General features: G+C 54.8%; 2 protein-coding genes across 4 annotated transcripts; one reads left to right on the top strand and one right to left on the bottom strand.

Annotated features, from left to right (window-relative positions):
- Positions 1 to 10,532: 10,532 nt before the first annotated feature.
- CD63 (CD63 molecule) lies at positions 10,533 to 13,699 on the top strand. The gene is made up of 8 exons (XM_060164805.1): positions 10,533 to 10,613; positions 11,176 to 11,252; positions 12,174 to 12,362; positions 12,530 to 12,604; positions 12,707 to 12,802; positions 12,909 to 13,046; positions 13,290 to 13,373; positions 13,543 to 13,699. Exons 2-8 carry the CDS (start codon positions 11,187 to 11,189, stop codon positions 13,606 to 13,608), a joined length of 714 nt encoding a protein of 237 aa, XP_060020788.1. The 5' UTR covers positions 10,533 to 10,613; positions 11,176 to 11,186; the 3' UTR covers positions 13,609 to 13,699.
- A 1,164-nt stretch (positions 13,700 to 14,863) lies between these two features.
- On the bottom strand, positions 14,864 to 18,649 carry RDH5 (retinol dehydrogenase 5). Of its 3 annotated transcripts, none has more exons than XM_060165953.1 (5): positions 18,267 to 18,649; positions 17,388 to 17,715; positions 16,962 to 17,220; positions 15,505 to 15,668; positions 14,864 to 15,211 (listed from the first exon to the last, which is right to left on the bottom strand). In XM_060165953.1, the coding sequence occupies exons 2-5, from the start codon at positions 17,695 to 17,697 to the stop codon at positions 14,988 to 14,990; spliced, it is 957 nt and encodes a 318-aa protein (XP_060021936.1). In that variant the 5' UTR covers positions 17,698 to 17,715; positions 18,267 to 18,649; the 3' UTR covers positions 14,864 to 14,987. The 3 variants fall into 3 exon arrangements, with proteins under 3 accessions (XP_060021936.1, XP_060021934.1, XP_060021935.1); XM_060165951.1 differs by having other exon boundaries at positions 17,388 to 17,734; positions 18,267 to 18,648; XM_060165952.1 differs by lacking the exon at positions 18,267 to 18,649 and having other exon boundaries at positions 17,388 to 18,257.
- Positions 18,650 to 19,134: the final 485 nt, after the last annotated feature.

Below are 19,134 nucleotides of genomic sequence, written 5' to 3' on the forward strand. Positions count from 1 at the left end.
CCAGCTATCAGAAGTAGCCCAGTACCAGAAGTGGGGAGGGTGTGGAGGGAAGCATCAGGCTGGGCTCATCAAGGGGATCAAGAAGCAAGAGATGGACATGGGGGTTAGCGAGGAAGAATAGGAGGAAAAGAGACCAGGGACAATCTGAGAAGGTGGAGAGCTGGTGGGAAGCCCTGAGACCAGAGGAAGACTTAGAGCTGGGAAGAACGTGTACTTGAAACTGAGGGTTGATAAGGGGATAAGGGAGTCAGTAGGCTGGAAAAGGCAGGAACCGGGGACCACTAGGGGAGGAGTGCGAGGAAACAGGGCCAGAGACCACTGTGCTTGCAGAGGAATCTGGACCTCTGGATTTTTGGATCTGCAGGGTCTTGGAAGTCTGAGAAGGGGCTTGTAGTTGCAGGGGTGAGGATGAGAGAGAGGTCTGCCTTCAGATGCCTTAGTTGGAGAACGTAAGTCTCAAGGGGAGAAACCCAGATGTAGGACAAGCCCTAGTCTTCAGGTGTAACCCTGGGTACAGCCAGAGGGCAGAGTATAAGAGTGCCAAGGTATTAAAATGCTCCTGAAGTGCTTAACTTCTTCTGGTTCTGCATACCTCTTCCCAGACCTCAGTTTCTTCAGGCTGATTTCTTGAGTCTAAAGCCCTAGAGGTCAATAGACAAATAACCTGTAGATTGAAAATATTTGAGGGGATCAGATCAGATCTTGCTTGCTTCCTGGCACACACAATGTTTACTGAATACGTGGATGAACGTTATTGGGCTTCTCAGGCAGAACAGAGAGACATTGGTTTCCACTTTGCATTAGATGGAGCACTGGGTGTAAGGACAGAGTTGGTCTGGGGAGCTGGAGTGGAATGAGGTTAGAAACTGGGGTCCAGGTGTGAAGGAAGAAGGTTGGGTAGGGATGAGGAGGACCAAGCTGGGGAGCTTTGAAGAGATGATCCATTCCATGGAGAGCAGGAACTAAGACTGCAGCAGAATGAAAAAAAGCAAAAAAAACAAAAAACTTAGACAGCTGGTTCCCTCCAAGACATGAGCATCTCAACATTTCATCAAGTTTTTTCATCTATAAAATAGGATCACATTGCTTGCCCTCAACTGGCTGTGAGGATTACACAACAATCAATTAATCGTGGCCTTCATGGGCTTCTTTTTCATGATTATTTGCTTTCCTTTCTGATTTCCCAGAGCAGGGATTACCTTCACCACATATTCTGGCATATCCTGTTCTCCAAAATGTTTCTCTGATGTCATTTCCTCAGCAAAATTGCAAACCCCTTGAGAGCAGAGGTGGTGTCACCTCTTTCTCCCTCAGAGGAGGTGGCCCAGCTTTCACTTCCCTACCAGACATGTAGCTAGCGGCAGGTCTATGAGAGATGCAAAGGTAAGTAAGACTTGGCCCCCTTTTTCAGGGGCCAGATGCCTCCTTGATATCGCCATCTGGACACACCCTCAAATATCATAGATTAAACATGGTAAACAGAGAACTTCTCTCCCCTGAACTGTGCCCCCATCCTGCTCTGTATCGTTTTAGTGAATGACAATCACCCAGGTCAAAAATCTGGATGTAGCCTTCACCCTCTTTCTCTTGATCATTTCCGAATCTTTGCACAAGTTGTTTCCTCTTCTTGAACAACTCCCCTTCCTACCTCCACTCCCTCCCTCCGCCCCCCAACTTACTCTTTCTTCAGGTCTCAGTATAGATGAGATTCTGGACATGTCCTCCAGGAGTCCATTCCTGACTCCCAAGACTAGAGTAGATGCTACTCCTAGCTATACCTGCACCATCCTGTGTGTCATGGAGGTTAATCACATAGCTTCTAGACTCAAACTAGGCTGCCTGGGATCAAGCCCCAGAGCTCTCCCCCTTTTCTGGCTGTGTGAACTTGGCTCTATGCCTCAGATTCCTCACCTGTAAGGTGGAGATAACAATACTGTACCTCTCTCATAAAGTTATGAAGATTAACTGCCTGACACACAGTTCTAAATGAGATAATTAGTCATTACTACTACCTAACTTATCAGCCTCACACTGTGAGACCCAAGAGAGCGGGAGCTTTTTTCACCAAAGTATTCCTTAACGGCTTTGAATAAAGAATGAATGAACCCTGCTCACTGGCTCTGGTCAGAGCCAGGTTAGGGAAAGAAAACTGTATATTTATGGCCATAAGGAGTTATGGGTACCTGCCAAATACTAGAGAGCAAGAGTCTGGAACTTGTGAGACAGAAAGGATTTTCTGCCTCCTGGCTTCCTCCCGCGGGTTACAGGACTGCATTTAATCCAATGAGTGGGCAAGACTGCCATCTGGTGGTCGAATCTGGAATTTCTGCTTGGAGGTGGGTCTAAAACGACTTTTTTTTTTTTTTGGCATACTTTGTGTATTTTCACTTTAGATTTCTAGTCCAAGAAGTTCTATACCATAAAGTATTAAGCCTTGTTTCTCGCTCCACCCCCTCCTAGATCTTGCCTCTTTCCTTGAGTTCCCTCAGGCTTGGTACTGTTGGGTTCCCTTGAGTTGTAGGTAAACCTTGGGAGGTCTCTTTCAGGAGCTTCAGACTTCCAGTTGCCCTAGACCCAGTCCCGAGGAGGGGACCCTGCTGGCTTTAAGGAAAAGGAATTTGGAAAGATGTGGACATTTAGATCCTTCCTCATCACAACACTAGCTAACCAGGGTTTGGGGCCCCGCCCACTGCCCTGGTCTCCCAGGCAACTGTCTTCCTGCCAAGGGTGCCCCTCTCCCGGTGTTACCCAGGCAACCTTCAGGCCCGCCTCCTTCAAGGTCCTGACTGGTTCATAGCAAATGTGGGTTGGGGCGTAAGGGAGGCACTGAGCTTTGAAGGGTGTGAGCTGCTGGGAGAGAAGCAGGGATGAGGTTTCAAGAGCTGCTGTAGGCAAGAGGTGCTTGTGTAGCCCTGGGTAGAGGGTCCCTTGTGTTACATCCTCAGGAAAAGGAACTGCAGGTCCCAGGAGCTGGTCACCAGGGTCCGAGGCGAGAGACACCTGGACCACTTTCAGAGCTGCAGACCCCAGCACTGGGAGCCACTGTGAGGAGGAGGGGCTCCTGCTATCCTGCACTGCTACCATGCACCAAAACTGCCTTGTCCATCAGAGCTGGGCTTAGTGGGCAGTAACTCATGACCTCTAATCCCATCTCTTCTTGCTTCGTCCTCCTAAAGACCCTATTACTAGGGTCAGTGGACTCATTCCCTGGCACTGCAGGTCCTTCCAAGGAGGGGAAAGGCTGGGCCATTGAGAAGCAGCTGGGAAGGGGGGCTTCCCTAGGAGGGGCTTTCCCCTCCTGGCCCTCCCAGCAGGAGCCTCAGGGAACGTGGTGTGGGGAGGCTATTCTGGGCTGGGGAGAGTTTGTTTGTGGAATGGGCCCCTCCCAGGTCCCTGCCCACAAACCCTGAAGCCCTCAGAGAGAACCTCCCTGTGTAATTACCATCCTCTCCCACATCACTGTTCTAAACCCTATAATTACCCTGCCTGGATTGTCGGGCAGGCCTGTTAACCTCTTTAACCTCGAGGCCCTCTAGGAGAAGTTGGAAGTTGGGAAGAGGGAGCCAAAGACTTAGCGTTTTGGAGGGAGGGGGTGGAGGTGGGTGGGATACAAGTGGGGAACCCTGAGAATCACTAGGACTCACATCTTCCTCCAGTGCCCCTGCCCCCATCCGCTCCCCCTACCTTCTCAGGGCAGGCCCAGCCCTCTCAGTCCTTGGGTGTGCCCTCTTTCTACCTTCACTCTCGGTCTCCCCAGGCCTGCCCACCTCTTCCTGTCTTTCTTTCCTGTTGCTCCTTCTCCAGGCCCGTGGTGGGGTCCTGCTGGGGGCGGTGGCCAAGGCTGGCCCCTTGGCCCAACTATGCTGGCAGGAGGCACCACTATTCCAGCTGTTGGTCAAAGAAAAGGAGGGGTCTGAGCACAAAGTCTGCTTCTCTAGGGACTTCAAACCCCTGGTAGATGTGCTGATCCAGCCCCAAGGAACAGAAACCTGGGCTAAACACCCCGCCCCGCATTGCCTCTTTCTCCTTTCTCGCATATTCATTTATTTTTTTTAAAGATTTATTATTATTTTTTTTTGATGTGGACCATTTTTTCAAAGTCTTCATTGAATTCGTTACAATATTGCTTCTGTTCCATGTTTTGATTTTTGGCCGCGAGGCATGTGGGATCCCAGCTCCCCGACCGGGGATGGAGCCCGCACCCCCTGCACTGGAAGGCGAAGTCTGGACTGCCAGGGAAGTCCCTCTCCCGTATTCTTGTGTGCTACCTCTCAGGAGATACTCTAGTTGTGCTGACTCTCAGGTGGAGACCACTGCGCTCCCGACCAGGTCCTGGTCCAGACCCACACAGCAGCCGAGCTCCTGGCCCAGGTGGTGCATGGAAGGCCAGGGGCTGCAGCTGCCTCTCCTGCCCCGTCACCAGCTGGGCGTCTGGATTGACCCTGTTGTAACAGTGACACAGGCTGGGAGGAGGCTGGGACAGGAGTCAGGCAAGGGTAGGGGGAAGGAGTGGCCAGAGGTCAGGGGCTGGGGGCCCCAGGAGCAGTGAAAGAAATGGGTAAGAATGTGGGGGGAGAGCTGAGGATGCAGCCTGGCAGTGGGGCTGGGGTGGAGCCGGAGCTGGAACTCTGGGCCAAGGCCAAGTTGAGTAGGACCTAAAGGAGGCTGGGTTGTCCCTCCCAACCCTTTCCTTGGCCATCTCAAGTGGGGCGGCGTCCAGATATTTCTCAAAGCGAAATCATCATAACTCCCATGAGTCTAAAAACAGGGTATGATCAAGACTTTATCATTCTTAAGGTAACAAAATTGATCCCCTTCATTCTCCTCTGATCCTCCCAACTGCCCTGTGAGGGGAGGGAGTAGTCTCCCTCCTGCCTAAGTGGCAGAAAGCTGAGGCTCAGGGAGGGCGAGAGTTTGGTCCAAGTCACCCACTCACGTGGGGGAGAACGTGTCTCTCACCAAGGCTTCTGACCTCAGGGCGCTGATGCTGACGGCGAACGTGGTGCACCCAGCCCCGGAGCTGGTGTGTCAAGATCCTGGTTCTCATCTGCAGGTGGTGGCTGAGTCGGTGGCTTCATCTCTCTGGGCCTTACTTTCCTCACAGTGAGGAGGTAAGCTGACTTTGGCAGTGATGATGTTCTCCTGGGTACTATGGTGTGCTGTGACTGGAGGCCCCTCTCTATGCCCACAGACTCCAACAATCAGAACATCTCCAACCTTGCCCTTGTTTTGATCTAACCCTGCCCTCTGGGAGCTGCTATCAAGCACCCATGCCTCCCTCATATCTAAAGCTGGGGCCTCTGGATTGAAATCTCAGGCCCCCAATTCAGACCCAACCTCTTGACCTTAAGTCCCAGCATCACCCTTCCTACCTTCCCCAGTGTAGAGATGCACCCTTTTCCTTTCTCTCTCCCATCCGTGTCTCCTCCTCTTCTTTCTCTCCACCCCCTCCTTCATGTCTGTTTCCCCTCTCCTATCCCGCAACCTCTCCCTTGTCTTCCACTCTCCTCTATTTGCTCCTGTATCTCTGTGTCCCTCTCCAACCCTCCTCAACTCTTCCCTCTCTTTCCTCCTCTCCTTCCCCATGCCTCCTGGCTCCTCTACCACGCTCCCCTGCCCCCAAGGGCTTCTGCAGGTAGAAGTTCCCAGTTCACTGGGGCCTCTACTACCAGGGCCCCTGCGTCTTATCTCTGAGCCGGCCCGTCCCAGTGGGGCTCAGGCAGGGGTCCTGCTGAGTGGAGGGAAGGTGTCTGCAGCAGGCACTGGACTCTGTACGGATCTGAGCTTTGGGAGGCCTTGGGCGCTGGCTACAAGCTACTGTGTGTTGCACTGGGTCTGGCCGATGCCTACATGCTCTCAGATGGCAACCACCCTTGCTTGGGACACCTGAGGCCCCCATGCCCTGCTGCTGGCCCTGGTTGGAGAGCTAGAGGGCAGCCTGGCTCTGCTGTGTGGGCAGGGGACAAGCCCACCCCACTCACCCACCACCAGCCAGTGCCAGGCGCTGAAGGGACAGAAGCCTGAGCTAATCAGGCGGCTTGGTGGCATTTCTGGACACTAGCACTTGGAGTTGGTGCTGAAAGCTCTTAAGGATGTGATGTGAAGGCCAAGTCTGAGGTCAGCCTCCTCCCCACTCAGAGGTACACAGGGCTCTATGCCTACTTCCCAGGCTAGAGGGGTAGGCCATTCTCTTTTAAAAAATTGTGTTAGGGACATAGAGAACAGACTGGCGGTTGCCAAGGGGGAGGGGGCCGGGGGAGGAATGGAGTGCGAGGTTGGGGTTAGCAGATGGAAACTTTTTTTTTTTTGGCCTCATCAAGGGATCTCGATGAGGGATCTTACTTCCTCGACCAGGGATCAAACCCGTGGCCCCTGCAGTGGAAGCACAGAGTCCTAACCACTGGACCGCCAGGGAATTCCCCAAGCTTTTATATATATATATATATATATATATATATATATATAGAATGGATAAACAACAAGGTCCTACTGTATAGCACAGGGAACTACATTCAATACCTTATGATAAACCATAGTGGAAAAGAATATAAAAAAAGAATGTATATACGTGTATAACTGAATCACTTTGCCGTACAGCAGTAATTAACACAACTTTGTAAGTCAACTATGCTTCAATAAAAAATTGTGTTAAATAAAATTAAAAAATAAATTAAAAATTATGTATACATAACACAAAATTTACCATTTTAACCATTTTTTAAGTGTTCAGCGGCTCTAAGTATATTCACGTGTTGTGCAACTGTCGCTACCATTCATCACCAGAACTCTTCCATCTTCCTAAACAGAAACTGCACACCCAGTGGAACAACAACCCCCTATTCCTCCCAGCCCCCGGCAGCCACCACACTACTCTCTGTCTCTGTGAAGGTGACCAGGAATGGACTTTTCTTGACCTCTCCCTTCCAGCTCCACACAGGTCTGTTCTCCGGGGTTTCCCTGGCCCCATCCTTTCTCTCCCATTGCGTGACCAAGCTGCTGCAGTACTCTGCACTGGCCACAGTTTGCTCCCTGCCCTTCCCCTGGCGTTCCTCTAGGAGGGTCCCATTCTCCTGACCTTCACCTCAGCTCCACCCCTGCCTACCTGGGTGCCTCCACTCCCCACTCAGCAGGTACTTGGGATCCTGCCCTGACATTGCTCTGGAAAAGGCCACCTCATCCAATGGCCTTCTCTGGCATCTCACCTTTCTTTACTATTTGGTGCTTCTGGCCACTGTCCCCTCCTCCTGTCATGGAGTTCTCTTTTCTCTTGATCTCTGAGAGAGAGAGGAAAAAGCACGGGCTTTGGAACCCCCAGAGATATGGGTTCAAATCCTAACACTGCCCTTTACCTGCTTGGACTCTGGGCACATCACTCCCTGTCTCTGAGCCTCAGTTTCCTTATCTCTAAAACAGGACAAATCATACGGACCTCACCAGGTTGTCATGAGGATTAAATGAACTCATGGCTCTAAGTGCCCAGCACAGTGCCTGGCAGAGTGCAGGGGTCCAGCTCCGCAACTTCCTTTCCCTTTCAGCTCCTTTACTCCCCCATGTTCCTTAAACATAAGGGTTTCCCAAGACTCTGTCTCTGTTTTCTTCTCTTGCTCTGGCCTTCACCCATCTATGGATTTAGATATCACTTTATATATATATATATATATATATATATATATTTTAATTTTATTTATTTTTGGCTGCGCCGGGCCTTTGCTGCATGTGGGCTTTCTCTAGTTGCTGTGAGCGGGGCCTACTCTTCGTTGCGGTGCGCGGGCTTCTCATTGCGGTGGCTTCTCTTGCTGTGGAGCACAGGCTCTAGGCACGCGGGCTTCAGTAGTTGTGGTGCACGGGCTTCAGTAGTTGCGGCTCACGAGCTCTAGAGCACAGGCTCAGTAGTTGTGGCCCACAGGATTAGTTGCTCCGCGGCATGTGGGATCTTCCCGGGCCAGGGATTAAACCTGTGCTCCCTGCATTGGCAGGCGGATTCTTAACCACTGCGCCACCAGGGAAGTCCTAGATATCACTTTTTATCTCCAGTCTGACTACTCCCTCCCGAGTTTCACATCCCCAATTCTAGGTGGGACATCTCCACCCAGCTGCCTCTCATGTGCCTCCTGCCTTGGGTGACAACCACCTCTCCCCTGGGCGCCCAGGTTTGGAAACTCTGAGTCATCTCAGACTCTTCCCACTTCCTCTCCTGCTCCCACAGGTAAGCAGTCACCCCATTCTTTGATCTTCCCTCTCTGAAGGGCTTTTCCAAGGCTTTTCCCCTCCTTTCCCTGGTTCTGGCCTTCATCAGCTCTCCCTTGGACCATGTTGTACCAGCTACCCTCCAGACACTCATCTCTCCTTTCACGGTAGGGCCAATCCCAAGAGAGTTCACCCACCCTCTCCCCTCTGCCTCTAGAACACACCCCACACAACCACTAGGTTCTCAACAGTCCTGTCACCCAGACTGTCTTCTTCTTTTGCTTCATCTATTGTTTTATGAAGTATTTCAAAATAAATTGCAGACAGGACATCTCACCCTTAAATATTTTCATATGCAACTTTAAAAAATAATTTTCCTATATAGTCATACTATCGTCACAGCTAACAAAGTTACTTTCTCATGTCTAATCCTCCGTTTATATTCACATTTGCCTAGCTGTTCCCAAAATGTCTTTCACAGTTTGTTCAGGCAAAGATTCAGTCAAAGACCAAGCATTATACCTGGTGCTGAGGTAGCTAAAGTTTCTACATCTTGACTTCAGCCCACCTTCCCCCACTCCCATCTGTCACCACATCCTTCCCCAGCCCTGTGAGCTGGCCAACCCCAACGTGTCATGGACCTTTTTTTTTTTTTTTAATATTTATTTATTTAGTTGGCTGCACCGGGTCTTAGTTGCGGCAGGCATGTGGGATCTAGTTCCCTGACCAGGGATCGAACCCGGGTCCCCTGCATTGGGAGCTCAGAGTCTTAACCACTGGACCACCGAAGTCCCCATGGACTTTGAAAACTACTCCTTTTTTACACTTGGCCCTTTCCTTGTCCCTGGAACGGAGCGACTACCCTTTTATTGTCTAAGGTCACCTGGGAGCGCACCACCCACCTCTGTGAAATCTGTTCTTTTTCTTTCTTCTCTGGGGCAGAGGCACCACCTGTCCCTCCCTCTGCGCTCATCCAGCTGCCACCAGGGGTTTCTGCCTCTGTTCACAGTGTGGGCTCGGTTCTGCCTGCTGGCAGAGGACGGGGCCACCAATTGCCTCACCTCGCTGGCCCTGCGCCCAGCACGTGCCTGGCAGAAACAGATGAAACTCCTTTCTTCAGCTTCTTTGCTCCTCCTCCACGGCCTGCCTGCCGTGATAATTGGGAAGCAAAATCCAGAAGGGGCTTGGTGTGTCTTGCTGGAAGATTGTGATCCTGGAAACTGGTCCTCAGCCCAGCCCAGATCTCCTTCCTTCTGCTCTTATAGTTTCCTTCCTTGTGCACACATACTGAAGGCTCAGGAAACGGTTCTTCAGGCAGGACGAGAAGAACCTAAGGGATTGGGTCCAGGCCAGGGGGGCAGGGGTGTTGTGGTTGGTTCTGTCCTTTGCTTGTTCACACAGCTCCTTCTGCGGACCACCACGCAGAAGAGGTGCGTGGCAGCTTGAGACCAACCCCCTCAACTTCCAGTCCTCTCCTGGCCTTGCCCTCTGGGCTGTCCGCTAGAATGGGATGGAGAAATCCAGGGGATATATGCCATGCCCGCCTTAGCGTCCTCCCCACGCCTCTACCGTTAACAGGCTGATCCAGGAGGGGTGAGAGCTGACCTCAGCAATCCTCTCCCAGAGGGAGGGACCTGACTCTGACGTGCCATGATTGGGTGGAATGGTGCTGCGAAGGGCTTCCTCCACTTCTCGGCTCACTACTCAGGAGCCCTAGACAATGGAGAAGGGACTAAGAGAGAGAGGGACAGGAGCACCCACTCTAGAACGCTGGGGGATTCCCAGGATGTGAGGCTGGGGACTTTCTGAAAGTTTATTCTGCCCCCACCCGATTCCAGAGAGCCAGCAGCGCCCTCTGCTGATTCAGGGAAGGGGTGGAATGGAGCTGGAGCGAGAGGAAGGGAGTGGGCTCTGGGTGGAGAATGCAGGCCTCTTGAAGACCATCTTGTCACCTCGACTCAGCTCTGCCGCCCGGCCGGGCGCTCAGAGAGTAACTTCGGGCCGCTCATCCCTCCTTTGGCTCTCACACGTCTCCTCCGTTTCCCTGAGCCAGAGAGAACCAGGCGGCGCCGGATCCCGCTCTCCTACCCCGAGGTGGCCCCCTTCTGGCGGCGCCAGGAGGGCGCCAGACACCCCGAGGTCCTGCCCTGGGCGTCCTCTCTTTGCGGGGGTGGGCGCTGTCTTACGGGCAAGGGCCACGTGGCCTCGACCGGGCTGGGGGCTCGGCCTTCCCCACGCGGGCCGGGTGACTCAGGCCGCAGCTGTTCCCGCGTCACATGAGGGAGGCTGGGGCCACTCGGCGGGGGAGGGGGCTGTGGCTGGAGTCGGGGCGGGGCCGCACGCCGGGCGGGGCCAGAGCCGGGGGGCGCAGCTAGAGAGCCCCTGAGCCGCGGCAGGAGAGCAGCGCACTGCGTCGGGGAGCCCAGGTGAGGACGCGGGGCTCGCGCCGGCTTCCGCGTGGGGTGGGGAGGGGCTCGCCCCGGGCCTCCGAAGATCCGCCGCGCTCCTCGCCGCTCCCGAGGCCCTTGCAACTTTGCAAAGTTCCGGAGGCCCGGGCGGAGTGGGGGTGGGGGGGCGCCGGCCGCACTTCTGTTTGGCGGTGGTCAGAGCCCAGGGGAAAGGGCCTGGGAGTCGGGCTGGGGCTGAGGACTGTTTCTCGTGACTAGTTGGGTGGGGAGGGGGTGTTTAACGCCTGGGGGCTGGAGGGTCGAGGGTGGGCGTCCGGCCCTGGCCCCCGCCGGCGCCCTGGGTTGGGTCCCGGGCCGCGGAGGCGGCGGGGCGGGGTCCGGGCTGGGCGGCGGGCGCCCCCACCCCTCTCCTGCGGGGAGAAGAGGGGGCTGGGAGACGTGGATCTGACCGCGGGTTTCCGGGTGGGAGGGGCCTGGAATGGGGGCCCCGCAGGGAAGGTCTCGAGGCCCGGCAGGGAGCTCGGAAGCCGAGATCCCCCTTCGACAGGTTCTGATCCCCCTGCCGTCCCCTCTGCCCCAGGCCAGGCAGCCATGGCGGTGGAAGGAGGAATGAAATGTGTCAAGTTCTTGCTCTACGTTCTTCTGTTGGCCTTTTGCGTGAGTGGGGAGCGGGGACGGTGAGGGCGCGCTGGCAGGGTGCGGGGAGACCTGGCTCCGGAGTGGTGAGGGCTGAGGGGCCAGGAATGAAGGCAGCTGGGGAACAGATGTGGAAGGAAAGCCCGGGAACGACCGAGGCCAGCGCGGCCGTCCTCTTCTCCAGCTTTCAGGAACCTCTGAGGCTGGTTTGGACCGACAATGGCGGGCCACCCTCCCCGTAACCCCTCCGGGCCCTTCCTGTCTGGTGACCCAGTCTCTTGTGATATGGGGCAGTGGGGCAACCAGCCAACCGCCTGATGCTATCGCCACCCTCCTCTCTCCCCCTCCACTCCGTCATTTCTTGCCATTCCCTCATCACCCCTGCCGGCTGCTTGGGGTGGGTAAGGGCTCTGCCCACCTCCATTGCTCCCGTCCTGGGCTCCTGGCTGGAGAGGCAACCTTTTGTCCAGGAAGGGGCAGGCTACATTTACCCCCTTTTCCTCCTCCCTGGCCTAGTTGGCTTGAGGAACCCTAGTCACAGCTGATGAGGATGTGGTGGGCATTGGAGGATAGTGAGAGGGCAGTTCTGGGAGCCCTAGAGGCCCATAGGAAGCGGCTCAAAGGAAGCACTGCTCTTTGTTAGTGTTAAGCACTGCCCTGGGGTCAAGGCTTTCTGAGAACGTCTCTGTTTGCTTTTGGTGAGGAGCTTCTTGAAAGAAGGCGTGGTTCCTCCTGGTTGCCTTCTCCCAGAGAGCCTTGAACAATTTCCCAGCCCTCACTGTGGGGCAAGGATGCGTCCTCCTTCTCCCCCATAGTCAGAAGTTTCCTGGGGCTGTGAGAATCGGCCTCTATGGCGCAGGGTTCCGCCTGTGTCCTGGGTGCACCACCGTGAAGGGCTGATGGGTTGTGGGTCTTCTGAATCCTGACCTGCCCTCCTCCCAGGCCTTTGCAGTGGGGCTGATCGCTGTGGGCATAGGGGCCCAGCTTGTCCTGAATCAGACCATCACCCCGGGGACCACCCCTGGCTCCCTGTTGCCCGTGGTCATCATCGCAGTGGGTGCCTTCCTCTTCCTGGTGGCCTTTGTGGGCTGCTGCGGAGCCTGCAAGGAGAACTACTGTCTCATGATCACGGTGAGTGGGTACGGGCCAGCCTGGGTGCCTGGGACTGCGGAAGGGCATTTCTCTGGAGGGGGCTTGTCGGGGTGGGTGGGTGAGGGAAACCTTGGTGAACGTTCCCGAGACCGGCAGGCCCCTCTCACCCAGACTCCAAACGTAACTCCCGTCCTTTGCACCTGCAGTTTGCCATCTTCCTGTCCCTTATCATGCTGGTGGAGGTGGCTGCAGCCATTGCTGGCTATGTGTTTAGAGACAAGGTAAGCAGGGAGTAAAGGGAGGGCCTTGCCTCAGAGGCCTGGAGACTCTGGGACCCAGGTGCCCTGAATTCTGGCCTCAACAGTGCTCCTCCCTACTCCCAGGTGATATCAGAATTTAATAAGGATTTCCGGCAGCAGATGCAGAATTATCCCCAAAACAACCATACAGCATCGATCCTGGACAGTATGCAGGAAGATGTGAGTGGGGTTGCTGGGAGCAGGGGTAATGGGGGAAGGAGATTCTCATCTCTGTGTTGAAGATGGAGGTTCGCCTAACAGCCTTTTCCCCCATATCTTTCCGCAGTTTAAGTGCTGCGGGGCCGCTAACTACACAGACTGGGAGAAGATCCTGATGGTGGCCAAGCGAGTCCCTGACTCCTGCTGTGTCAATGTCACTCAGGGCTGTGGGATTAATTTCAACGTGAAGGATATCCATACTGAGGTAGGGAGGGGGCTGAGATAGTAGGGGACTTGGGGAAGCTGGGAAATGTTGCAGGAGGAAAGAGGGACCCGGGGTGGAGGTGGAGAGGGTTGGGGCTCTGGGAAGTTGGGCGTCAGGGGTGGGGAGGGAATTTGGGTATACTAGGGGTGGGGTTAAAGGTACAGAGGGTGGGGGAGAGACAGATGGTCCAAGGAAGGTGGGTGGGAAGTTTCTGATGGTGTCTTGTGTGCCTGCCACCCTCAGGGCTGTGTGGAGAAGATCGGGGGCTGGCTGAGGGAAAAACTGCTGGTGGTGGCTGCAGCAGCCCTGGGCATTGCCTTTGTGGAGGTGAGAGACGCCCTTGAGCATCTGGGATCTAGGGGCAGTGGGAGGGTGCTGAGCAGGAGGTGCTGGCCTGGGGAGGGGAGGCCTGGTGGTGTTTGGGGTCTCTTGGGTGGGCCCCGGGTACCTTGTTTCCCTGACTCCTCTTCACCCCCATCTCTGTCTTTGCTTCTAGGTCCTGGGTATCGTCTTTGCCTGCTGCCTTGTGAAGAGCATCCGAAGTGGCTATGAGGTGATGTAGGGGGTCTAGTCTCTTCAGCCCCCTCATCCAGGGGAGTGGGTAGTATACTCCAGGTTTTTCAATTAAACGGATTATTTTTTCAGACCGAAAAGAGAGAGAGTCTCAGTTTGTCTTAAAGAGTGATACTTTATCCCTTCCCCCTCCTCATCCATGTTCCTGTCCTCTGGGACCCCGTTCTGTTTGCACCTCTGGAAAGGCAGGCCTACTTTGTGGGGTGTGGAGGAAAGGAGGATTGTGCTGAAGGCGTTCGTTGGGCTGGCAGTGGAAGTGGGGATCCTGAGGCGGCTGAGGCCCACTGCCCTCCCTGTCTCCTAGTCTTGTGCTGCCAGGCTCAGTGCTGAAGTGTTCGTGAAGCCATTTCCCACGTCAAAGGGATTCTCTACAAAGGTCCTACCTGGGAGAGACCAGCCCACATCCACTGTCGACATCTTCTCCCTGGCCTTCTGCCCACCTCTGAGGGCCCAGCAACTCCTTGCCACACTGACCCTCAAGGGGGCCTGGCTCCTTTCAGGATGGTGACAAGTTGCTTTTATACCTGTGTGGCCAGTGTCTATCCTTCTTGACTTACGTTAGATAACAGAAGAATTTAAGAGGGTATTGGCTTTTTTCCCATGGAAACCACCCAGCTTGGCCTTGACCCCTCTTCATCACCTCCCCATGCCCCCCTTCCCACTCCAAACACTGAATTTCAACCTTACTCCAGGAAGAAAGGAAACATCCAACAGTGCCCTCTAGTGGCCACCCCTCCAGGTGCAGCTTCAAAGATGCCTTACAGATGCAAGACAATCCCCTTGCGCCCCCGAGTGGGTGCTGGTTGTTTTGCAGGTACTAAATGGACCGGAGACCCTGGAGGATGTCAGCCTAGGTTAGTTAGGAGTTACATAGGGTCTTCCACTGGGCACCTTCATTTTTGCCCACCTACAGTGTTTTTTGTTTTGTTTTGAACAACACACATTTTAATTAATTAATTAATTTTTGGCTGTGTTGGGTCTTTGTTGCTGTGCGTGGGCTTTCTCTATTTGCGGCGAGCGGGCGCTATTCTTCATTGCGGTGTGCGGGTTTCTCATCGTCGTGGCTTCTAGTGTTGCAGAGCACAGGCTCTAGGTGCCCGGGCTTCAGTAGTTGTGGCACGCGGGCTCAGTACTTGTGGCGCACGGGCTTAGTAGCTCCGCAGCCTGTGCGATCTTCCCGGACCAGGGCTCGATCCCGTGTCCCCTGCACTGGCAGGCGGATTCTTAACCACTGCGCCACCAGGGAAGCCCCAATACACATTTATTGAGTGCCTGTTTTGTACCAAGCACCAGGCAGTGCCAGGGTGGGGGACAGAAATAAATCAAAGTCCTTGCCTTGAACGACAACCTCTTGCTGGAGGGCTGAGTTCAGTAGACCGCCTGAGCAGGCTTGGGAAGGACCCAGGTGAGCACAGCATCCACCAGGCTGGCTGGCAGGTAGGAGGCTGGCAGCCAGAGCAGCTTGGCGTCCCAGCCTGGGCTGTAGCGGGTTCTGGGGTGACGGGCAGTCAGGGCATGCTCCAGGCACTTGCTCACCTTGGTCAGGTCCGGGTCACAGATCAGGTTCATGATTCGCTGCTGCACTCTCAGATCTGCGGCCCAGCGGACGGTTGTAATCAGTGTCCCTGTCCTGTTCCAGCCTACCTCAGGCCCTATCTCCTGGGGCCTGGGGCTTGCTGCCCAGTAGAGGTGAGAGGTCCTCAGTCCCCTCCCCAGTTTGGGGAGTAGGCAGGTTGCACATGGCCTGGGTGTTCTATGGCATCCCGTTCACCCTCACCCCTTCCCTGACTGCTCTACCCACCTCCTCCCAGCAGGCTGGTGCAGGCCTGGCCTTTGTGGCACTCTCACTTCCCTTCATATGCCCCTGCGTGGGCCCATCACTCACATTTGGTGAGGAAGGTCTCCCCATAGAGGGCCTGTGTGGCTGGAGGCAGCCGTGCCCAGCAGGCCTGCAGGCTGTCCTCCAGACTTTCCAGGTTTGTCACAGGGGTTCGGAAGAAGCCAGGCTCCACGATAGAGACTCGTACCCCGAAAGGAGCCACGTCCCGCCTGGAGTGGGGGCAGAGGGAGGTTTCTGGGTTCTTGTCTGTATAGGGAGAGGACTTTAGGGACATGGGTAGGGAGGCTAAGATAGGAAAGCGTCACAGGGTCAGTGGTCATGACAGAAAGGGATATCCCCGCTGCCCTGGGATGAGGGGCAAGTGGGGCAGAGGGAAGGAGGTATTTTTGAGGTTTGTTTTCCTTTGTATTCTCTTCTAGCATCTAGAGCAGGGACTTGCAAACTTCTTAGAGGGCCAGACAGTAAATATTTTCCACGTTGCAGATCTAAAATTAATGATATTACGTAGCTACTTATATAACCATTTACACTGTCGCCATTTAAAAATGTAAAAGCCATTATTAGCTTGTAGGCCAGTGGCGGGATCTGGCCTGAGAACCACAATCTGCCAACTCCTGAACTGGAAGAACCACAGTCCCCAGATCCCAAAACACAGGGTTGAGCCCCAACTGCTGGATATGGAGGGTGTAGACTGGTGTTTGCTGGGGGAAGGCGGGAGTACTCGGCACAGACTGCAGAAGTTCAAGTATAAAGTACGTGTTCTGTGATGCTGATTGGAAAATTAAAAGACTGAGGCATAGGGACAAAAGTAGACATTGATGTCGTTTGCTGAGTGATGGTGACAGAGGAAGACTTCCTTCAGGAGGTGGGCCCAGCTTGGGGGAATCAAACTCTGCTCCTGTGTCATCCTTAAGTCTCCCTTGTGCTCTCATGGGACTTTGAACATTATTGTCTAAAGATGAGGGGCAGGAGAATGTAATGACCAGGGTCTGTAGGCAAGCAGACCTGGGCATACGTGGCAGTGCTCCCACTGTCATGTGGTGTTGGGGAACTTATGTTACCTAAGGGTGTTAACACCTACCCTTACAGGATTTTTGGGAGAGTTGAATGAGAAAGTGTTCAGTAGAGGTACTAGCTCATGGTAAGTAATAGTTGTTATTAGTAATAATAACATTAATAAGAATGAGAGCGGGCTTTTGGGGGCATTTTCTATGTGCCAGGCTCTGTTGGGGCCTCACATGTACCTCATTTTACTCACCCATGAGGCGGGCCTTCTCATCCTGATTTAACAGAGGAGGAACAAACTGGGGAAAAGAGAAGTAACTGACTAAGGTCACCAAGCTCACATGAGAGAAGGCTGGGATTTGAACCCACAAACTCGAGCCCTAAACTGTCTCTAAGTTTCCACCACGCCCTGCTTTCATCAGCTCTGCCGGGCAGACGCTAACCTGCTTGTTGAGTGGGCTCCCCCCGGACTGGGAGCGGGGCCCTGCACCCCTCACCTCAGGCTGTCAGAGAACGCCTCCAGGCCAAACTTGGAGACACAGTAGCCCCCTCCATTGGCTGCCAGGCGGCCCAGCACACTGGTGATGTTGATCACCCGGCCCTGGGCCTGCCGCAGCAGGGGCAGCAGGGCGAGGGTGACCCCGATGGGACCCAGTGTGTTCACATTCAGCACCCGCTGGAAATCCTCCTGTGTCTGCCAAGGTGTGGGCCCGATGATGCCAGCCGTGCCGGCATTATTCACCAGACCAAAAAGCCCTGTGGGGAGGTGAGACAGGCACAGGGTAGGTGAGGCATTCCAATGGGCCCTCTCCTTTCCGGGAGGATCTGAGCCCTGCTCCTCCCCCGCAGTCCCTCTAGCTTCCCACAGCCCCTGCGAGTGCACACCTTACGCCCCGTTCCCGGTGGCCCCTTGCCATACTCACCTGCTTCCCCGACGTGTGTTTCCACCCACTTGGCTGCCTGCCGGACGCTCTGGGGATCTGTGACATCCAGCAGGGTGGTGTGGAGTCGGGAGGAGGCCACCCGCTCGAGGTCCTCTGCCCCTGAGGGGGTCAGGCAGCTGGCCAGGACTCGGAAGCCTCTCTGGTCCAGCCTCAGTGCCAGAAGCCGCCCAAAGCCCGAGTCACAGCCGGTGACAAAGACGAAAGCATCGCTGGCGGGCAGGCTCTGCCGGTCCCTGAGCAACCACAGTGCTGCCCAGAGCGAGACTCCAAGAAGCAGAGGCAGCCACATGGCCGGACCCCAAGTGACCTGCAGGTGGCAGCCGAAGCTGGGCAGGGAGACTTGTCTAGTTTACCCTGGCCCACCAGCCCTCACCCCTCATATCTTCCCCCTAACTGGAAGTCTCTGGTTTGAGCAGTCTGAGACTCGCAAACTACAGTTCATCTAAGTAAAGCGAAGATCTGGGCAGACCCTGTATCTGTGGGTAACTTAACTAAAACCAGATGAGCTGGGTCCTGTGTGCAGACCCGCCACACAGGAGCAGAGGGATCTTGTTATCACCTCTTACCTCCTGCTAAACCAGCTGGGCCTTATTTTTGGAGACACATACGGAGCCCCTGCATTTTAGTCCTGCTGGCTCCAAGCTTACTGTGTGAGGCCGAGCACCTCACTGTGTCTCGGAACCTGTTTTCTCATCTACCAAGTGGGACTAACACCCAGCACACCCACCTGGGAACCGCGGGGGATCAAAGGGGATAAAGTGTGAGGAGGCGCATGAAAAGCTTTAGGCTTTGAGTTATCAATACATGAACATCTTGCCAGTCTTCTCATAGCCCCCGAGCTCCCAGTACCCTGCTTACCTTCTCAGGGGAAAGCTAGCAGGCACTACAACACCTGAAGTTTCTTCTTTTGCTTTGCTTGAGAAACTTTGCTCCAGGGCTTCCCAGGCTCCCACTAGCTACCACTGAGGCCAAAGTCCGAGGCAGGTGGACTGGGTGCCAGAAGTATTAAGTGCATGTGGGGCGGGGTGGGGGAGGAGGAGCCAGGGAGGCTGAGGCCTGTGGGTTGAAGCCAGGGCTTGCTACAGGCCAGAAGCGCCCAGTGCCCTGCTTGGCTCTCTTTTCCAGTGGGGCTCCCTGACCACCTCTGTCACAGATTCTTTTCTTTTTCTTTTTTTTTCTAAATTTTTGAATTCCACAAGGCTTAGTCGTTTTTTTTTTTTTTTTGCGGTACGCGGGCTTCTCACTGTTGTGGCCTCTCCCGTTGTGGAGCACAGGCTCCAGACGCGCAGGCTCAACGGCCATGGCTCACGGGCCCAGCCGCTCCGCGGCATGTGGGATCTTCCCGGACCAAGGCACGAACCCGTGTCCTGCAGGTGGACTCTCAACCACTGCGCCACCAGGGAAGCCCCGTTTCTTTTTTGTTGTTTTTTGTTCTTTTTTTAATTTATTTTTTGGCTGCGTCGGGTCTTCATTGCTGTGTGCAGGCTTTCTCTAGTTGCGGCGAGCGGGGGCTACTCTTTGTTGCGGTGCGCAGGCTTCTCATTGCAGTGGTTTCTGTTGTTGCAGAGCACGGGCTCTTGGTGTCCGGGCTTCAGTAGTTGCAGCTCGCGGGCTCTAGAGCGCAGGCTCAGTAGTTGTCGCGCACGGGCTTAGTAGCTCCGCGGCATGTGGGATCTTCCTGGACCAGGGCTCGAACCCGTGTCCCCTGCATTGGCAGGCGGATTCT

This window comes from Lagenorhynchus albirostris, chromosome 11 (genome assembly GCF_949774975.1).
Source record: "Lagenorhynchus albirostris chromosome 11, mLagAlb1.1, whole genome shotgun sequence".
NCBI classification, from domain to species: Eukaryota; Metazoa; Chordata; class Mammalia; order Artiodactyla; family Delphinidae; genus Lagenorhynchus; species Lagenorhynchus albirostris.